The following is a 7,702-nucleotide window of genomic DNA, read 5'->3' as shown; positions in this document are numbered from 1 at the left end:
AGACAACCCTTTGTCTTCGTTCTAAAAGTAATTATGTGTCGAAAGATGGCAGTAAATTTACGTCGCTACAAAGTTTTCTTTGACAATATACCTCTATTTCAAATTCTCTTTGATATAATGTAGATACTTCAACTACAGAATTGACAACTTTTCATACTTTTTTCTTGGACTTTTTATGTTTTGGGAAAATTATAACAAGCCGGAAGTTGGAGTTAAGCTGCTGAAATCTTTGTTGCCTGGCCGGTTTTTTTAAGGATACCCAAGCTTTTTTATATTAAAAATACCTTATTGACCGTAAAAGACATCAGTAAAAAATATGAATGGTTGTCAAGTTAATTACTTTAAATCAATACTTACTAAAAATAATATCACAAAATAAAATACGTCAGCATAAAAAAACAGTACTTGTTACATGAAGATGGCTTGAAAAGATATAAACACGTTTAAAGTTCCTTCAATGTTTTTCTTAGGATATCCAAATAGATGTGAGCGTGTTTCTCCTGAAAGATGAGCGCGGGACGCAGGCGGATCGACTTTTCTCCGCATATGCCGCTCAAAACACCTGCAGCAAGGAACAGTATGAACAAAACAATATTAGCTGCACGATTAAAAACTGACAACTACCTACTTCAGAGGGTTTTTTGTCTCGTGTCTTTTGAGTCTAAATTTAAGGAAATTCTCTCGTTTTTACTCTACTTTGCGCAAAACTTTCGAGTCTTGAGTCCCGAGTCGAGTCCTTTATTGGGTGTCTTAAACGGACTCGAGCCTTAGAATAAAGACTTCATATTATTTTAGTAACTTTTATCTAAATGAACACTAAGGAAAATAGATGTTATTGAATGATATTTACCTATGCCTGATGCCCATGAATTTCATATGGAGACAGCATTGTCACGCATGTTTTAGTAAACTTTTGCAAAGAACTCAAGTCTTTGCAAAAGATTCGGGTCTCGGTACGAGCTCAAGTTTCGACTTAATGACTAGATTCTGAAAATCGAGTCCAATACTAACAAAGGGCGCACATGTTTGAGAATCACGGTGTCCGTTTCTAATACAAGAGTCGAATGACGCGTTTTCTCATTAGACTATTACTTATTAGTCTGCTCGGAGCAGTCATCAGCCGAGTACGCCCGAAGTTGAGTGAAATATCTCTTTCTGTAACTAGTAACTACTCGAACTTAAGCCAGCAGTTCATAAATTCCCTAATGTGCAATGAATTAAGTAATTTAAGTGCCTACAGCAAAAAAAGCTTACCATTTTTCTTCAAACTGTTATTAATTTTGTCCCTCACTGTAGCACTAGGGGAACAGAATGCTAAGAACGTGCCTCGGCCGCGCACTCTCATTATTGCGTTGGAAAATTCTTTCTCGAGTTCATGTAAACCATCTTTCAAAACTTTTCCAGTTTTCTGAACGTTGCTTAAAAGCTGTTCTTGCTCAATGACGCGAAGTACTTGGTCCAGAAGGATCAACTTTCCAGGGTCTCCGCTCCAGGTGTTGAAAATTCTGTAACCCTGTGCAGGCCTAAAATAGACCACAACTTTAACTAGTGGTTCTGTGAGTTGTAAACTTCGCGATGAGCTGTATAAGCTTAAAAATGTGAAAATAAGTAGTTAATTCGTTGTCATTTCGCATTTATAAAAAAAAGGAAACGACAAAAAAATCTATCTAACTGGTTCGGTAGTATTTTTTTCGAGAATCAGTTGAGAAATGCGACCTGCAAAGGAGAACATCCGGACGGATACGAAAGCATTTTTTGCCAAACTGAAGGTCTCCGTCCTTCGCTAACGCTCAGTCAATTAACTTTTATAATATATATTAGCTTGCCATAAGTATTAATAATGTGTGTAAACTCAAGAGATTTTTATTTCAACAATACGGTTAAACGCGCAAAGCACATCGCAGACTGCACTATTTTGAGGAACACAGCTTCTTGTTAGTTGGTCACAGTGTAGTGAACCTACTGTCACTTGAAAGTCTTGAAACCCGTTCCCGAGCGAGCCTTATTATACTTATGGGAATAGTTGGGTCCTTCAAGGAACCCTTCGAGGAACCCAAAAATGGGTTCCACGCTCGCGGACTAGAACTTAATATATCATACTCGTACAAGCTACAAATTGCCCATGCTGGCTACAATTGTTGGAAACTTCTATATAAATTTACTCGTAAATGTTTTTATTGAATGAATGAAAGATATATTGCGTATGTGAGAATTCAGGTACATTGCATATTACAAAATAGTTCCACTGAACACTTTACATGTGTTCACCGAAACCATGCTAATTATAATAATAATAATAATACATCACCATCCCCCATGATGAGAATCTCGTGAAAGCCGAGAAGGACAAGTCCAGTAAGTACCTAGACTTGGCTCACGAGATAACCGCCATGTGGGATGTTGATTCGACGATCATTGTCCCGATAGTCGTGTCAGCGAACGGTCTCATAGCGAAGAGTCTCGACCAACACCTAGAGAGACTCTCGCTAGGTGGCTGGATCAAGGGTCAGATGCAGAAGGCAGTAATTTTGGACACGGCGCGTATAGTACGTCGGTTCCTCTCTCTGCGGCCCTGACCACCGGCAGCTTGGGCCCTGCCCCGCTGCTGGCGGCACCCTAGGTTAGGTTTTTTATGTGTTTATATCTTTTGTATTGTTTTGTAAGTGTTTTTATATTTTACTTTTATATCCATATTATAAAAAATCCTAACCTTAGATATTGAATGAATAAAGAGATTATAATAATAATTACATTCTATTAGGTTACTTTGTTATCAGTTGACATTGATCTCTTTATAATATCTATAAGGGCGTTACTCACGTTAAATAATAGCACTGAATTATTTTACTAGGGTTAGAGAAACTACCATTGTCTCATCTAAATCGAGGATAAGTTCTCGATATTGACAATTTGGGTTGCGTTTCCATCAGGTCTGCGCCTCGCACATCTCTGGTGGAAACGCAGCCTAAGCTGGTGCTGCTGTCCTCTTACAGTTCCCACATGCTCTCCAGCATGTTGGAGTGTCTGTTATCTTGTCGCCTTAATCGGAGACTACAACTTGACATCGTGCCAACACACAGGGGGTTTATTTGTTGGTCTCCTCCCGCCTTCAATAGGGAACGTCCGTGAAAGCATGGACGGTCCCAAGTAATTACATGTGTAAGAAAGATGTATTATATCTGACCGAAGCATACACCTATTACTCAGAGTTAGACCGAGCTAAGTTGGCAGTGATTTTGATAGCCCAGGCGGTTCAAGTGTTAAACGTTATAATTTCATACAAGTTTGACGTTGACGCCAACTTAGCTTGATCTGACTCTAGCTTGACACTAATCTTATAATTTCTGTCCTGGGTTCTAAGAATTTCAAAGCTCATTTTGCACTAAGTACCTATCATACGGCTGGTGCATATATTTTAGTCCTTACAGCATTGTTTCACAAGTCTTTGAGTAGGTACAAAAAGCAAAAAAATAGCATAACACATTCTCGGGGCTATCGGGTGTTAATTACAAAGTAAAACCACTTACTTAAACTCCGAGGACGTAAAAAACCCGCCTGTGAGCATTTTCTTACTGAATGTGACTAAGTCCGGGGGTGAGGGCAGGTTGAAGTGCTCGTGCGCCCACATCTTGCCCGTCGGCCCGCATCCGGTTTGAACCTCGTCTACGATGAAAGCTACTCCCATCTATCAACCACAAGCATTTTTAATCGTTTCGTATAGTATTTAAAACAAAGAGAAACAGATTACACTATGACTAGATTGAGACAATGTGCAAAAAATATTCGGTATACACTTAGTGACTTTATTGCGACACGGCACGCAAACGAAGCCGCGTTGCATTAAGCTGGCATAAAATTAAAATGAAAAAAAAAATGTAAGGCTCAACTGGCTCACTCAATCCTCAACTGTGACTAACATACTTGCTTGCATATCTGCTGAAGGCACTGGAAGAACGCCGGGGACGCTTCGTTGTCCCCTCCTTCAGACTGTATCGGCTCCACGACTATGCCCGCCACCGGCCGGCAGCATTTTTGGCGCTCTTCTATGATACACACTACTTGGGCAAGGCATCTATGTAACATAAACAATTAAAATGAATGCATGAGAGATACGAATTGGGATTAGTTTCCCCCTAATTAAAATACCGAATTTATAAAATTTTACCGTGTTTTTACCCAGGATCTTTGACACAGCTAATTTAACGGTCTTCTATCCTAGTCGGTAGTGACGCTGCCTACGAAGCTGGAAGGCCCAAGTTCGACTCCTGATACGGGTATTTATTTATGTATTTATCACAGAAATTTGTTCCTGAGTAATTAGGAAAAGTGGGACTCTGACTGATTATTTTGAGAAATTATAAATGTTTTTAGAACTTTCTGATATTGTATTTAACCTCTACTCCAATGTGTTTTCACTGCTGAGGTAAAAAGTTGTATGTGCTACACGAGTCCAACTTTTTTGCACCTTGCGTTAGAGTCACTCACCATGCTAAAGATGTTAAATTAGAATATTTCGTTACCTCAGGACTCTAAATCAGCACTCTCAGTAAAAACTAACTTTGCTCTCGTTTCACAAATAACTAATTATTTCATTTATGATTGACACCCAGCAAATGATTCTATAGGAGAAAGTATTACCTACCTTTCGTCTTCCTGACAGTTATAAGCTTCATTTTCATGAAGTGGGTACTTGTATCTCGGGAACGGTGCCACGGGCCAACCGAAGGCCGGGCAATCTATTTTATGTATCGGTTTCGACCTCGTGGTGGACAAGGCTCCGAAGGCGCGACCATGGAAACATCCCTGAAAGTTTGAAACTAGTCGGGAAATGTAGAAATACTTCATTTCGTAAATTATAACATTTACGAAATGAAGTATTTCTACTACTATAGCTAGATACATTTGATTAGACTCTACTATAGGTACCTACATGTATGTAATGACGAGTGATATACCTAAACCGACCGGTCTGGCCTAGTGGGTAGTGACCCTGCCTATGAAGCCGATGGTCCCGGGTTCAGATCCTGGTAAGGGCATTTATTTGTGTGAGGAGCGTAAATATTTGTTCCTGAGTCATGGGTGTTTTCTATGTATTTAAGTATTTAATTTTATATATTATACATGTGGTTGTCTAAGTACCCACAACACAAGCCTTATTGAGCTTACTGTGGGACTTAGCCAATTTGTGTATTAACGTCCTATAATATTTATTTATTTAAATGTAATGACTAAAGGCCCGTCCCGACGGGATTATCAAATTGACAATTTGTTCAGAAAAAAAAATAGATTCAGTGACCATCGAGCGCTCGAAATTAAAAAAAAATGCCACCAGATGCTCAAAATAGCGTCGACATTTGGCATTTTTTTGCGTTCTGATTTGATTCATCAATTGAATCAAGTGGAATCGGCAAGTTAATTTAATTTTTGCGTCCACAATGTAAAATGATAATTCAATCAGATTGGATGAAAAATAGTCCCGTCTGGACACCCACTAATTAATAAATTAATCTAGGTACCCAAAAAGACATAATAGCCAAGTCCGGCGACCCCGGCGGTTGGTTCAACATGCAGGACACCGTTTCCTCAGGCGAAAACTCCACCTGCCCTCCGCGTTGCTTGGTGCGGTACCAGAAGAAGGCGCACTTATAGGCGTTTTCGAGGGAGCATGCGCCGCACATCATCGTGTACACGTTGTTCATGCAGCGCGGCGCAAATGCTAGCAACACACGCTTGAGCTTCGATGGCCAGTCGGCGGCTGGAAACACTAAGAGCGCTGGCCTATTGATAAGGGATTTCTGTAAGGATGAATAAACGTAAGCTATGTAACTAACGCGTTGTAGTTATCTACTAGTAAGTTCATTCCAAACTATGTTTGCAAATAAAAAGCCACTTTTAGAGTTCTATTAGATCCTGACCAAAATTGTATCTGTAAATGTTGGGAAATTTAACCTACAATTTTTATTTTACGCTTCCAATACAAATGGGGTTATATAATATAACATGGTTGTCACACTGATACGGATTCAGGTGTCGCTCCGGTGCAGTGTGTGAGTGAGACACCACTTTGCACCTATCGATGTCTCGATCCGCATCAACCTCAAGACCGCTTAACATTAACAGGCATTCAAAATACGAGTACTTACGAGGGCATGTTTGTCTTCAAAAGCTCCCAGCAACGCAGGGTGGTTGTATCCTATTGGAACCGACGATATTTGGGTGAAGACGTCCAGAAACTCGTTCCCGTCCACGTCCACGAAGTAATTGCCAGCGCATTTATCATAGTCGCCAAACAGCTGCACAGACTGAGCTTGCTTGAACCAAGAAATATGGCATAATTTAAAATTTAATATTTTTAGTTATATACCAATTTATATTACATACTTTTCAACTAAAAGTACAATGTCACTTAACAGCCTAGTCGGTAGAGACGGTTTATTCCTTGCACCAAAAATCTATATATTCGTTCGTATCAAACTTTTATGAAATCGCGACATACCCGCACACTTTAATTAAATCTCAGAATCCCTTAAAGTCACCTACTTGATCTACTTCGTTAAAAAATGATCCACCGAATATTTGTAAAGAATAGATGAGGATAATACCTGTATACTGTTCAGTTCAGTAAACAACAACTGCGATTTGGGCCCCGGCACCGATGTTTTGATTGATGGCCTCTCTGGTTCTTGGAGTGTCATAGATATGCCCCTGGAATCTGTGTGCATACAATCTCGTAGAAGTAAATACTTCTCCTGGTTTATCGCGACGGTAAACCGTGGACGTTTACTTACTTACAAATATATGTAATATACTATAACCAGTAACATTTTTATTATTTACTTAGGTATAAACAGAATAGATTATCGGCTTATGATAATAATCAAAATCGTAGCGCTATCTCGGGTAACTCTTAAAAGTAGGTACATCTTACCAAGCAATAAAACAAAACAGATAAAAGTATGCCTAACGGTGCTCCCACACACGCTGTTTTATAACGTTATATAACATTGTGTACCTGGGGCAACATCAATTATCACGTTTTCTGTCGCACGATTTTATATAACAGCCAGTGTGGCAGCACCATAAACGGTGTTGTATTGTACAGGAACCATTAAAACTAGGGGGCTACCTGAAGAAACGAAGTCTATAGTTATGCATGCAAATCGAATATAGCTTAGAGTTGACTAAAAGCTCCGAAACTGTAAGTCGGACACAGTGTAGAATATATACATAAGCAAAATGCGATGTGTATGTATAGTACCTACTTATAATGCAAAAAATAATCAAAAATAACTTTAATTTCTGCTACCTCCAATTTGGCGAACTATGTACTTACATTTGATAGTAGGCAACAACGCATTCTCGGGAACCTTCATTATACGGAACATTGTTTATCCCCTTTACCTGAAATTTACTTAGATGTAAAAGTAACTTATCAGAAACCAAAGGTCTTGTATTTACGGGAACAAGTTGAACAGAATGATCAGCATTCAATTCAAATACATGGCAAAAGCCCAAATGTCGATATTCACACTTCCCACAATTGTCAATACAATGTCAATATAAATACACAGATTACGCAAAAGGTACTCATAACAATAGTGATATACTTACTTTACTCTTTGGTTTAGTGTCAATTCAATGCAGAAACTTTTTAAATGTCGCCTTTGTAGACTTTGCGATTGTTATTAGTTATAATCAAGAT

The 7,702-nt window shown here is 39.0% G+C and overlaps 1 protein-coding gene across 1 annotated transcript; it reads right to left on the bottom strand.

Moving 5' to 3' along the window:
- Positions 1-391: 391 nt before the first annotated feature.
- Positions 392-7,635, bottom strand: LOC133521361 (4-aminobutyrate aminotransferase, mitochondrial-like). The gene is made up of 9 exons (XM_061856282.1): positions 7,334-7,635; positions 6,603-6,712; positions 6,144-6,311; positions 5,517-5,795; positions 4,643-4,803; positions 3,922-4,072; positions 3,528-3,685; positions 1,255-1,523; positions 392-562 (listed from the first exon to the last, which is right to left on the bottom strand). The coding sequence occupies exons 1-9, from the start codon at positions 7,383-7,385 to the stop codon at positions 444-446; spliced, it is 1,467 nt and encodes a 488-aa protein (XP_061712266.1). The 5' UTR covers positions 7,386-7,635; the 3' UTR covers positions 392-443.
- Between the last annotated feature and the right edge of the window lie 67 nt (positions 7,636-7,702).

This window comes from Cydia pomonella, chromosome 9 (assembly GCF_033807575.1).
Source record: "Cydia pomonella isolate Wapato2018A chromosome 9, ilCydPomo1, whole genome shotgun sequence".
Classification (NCBI taxonomy): Eukaryota; Metazoa; Arthropoda; class Insecta; order Lepidoptera; family Tortricidae; genus Cydia; species Cydia pomonella.
The sequence above is the reverse complement of the archived record's forward strand: the minus strand, read 5'-3'. Positions and strand labels throughout refer to the sequence as shown.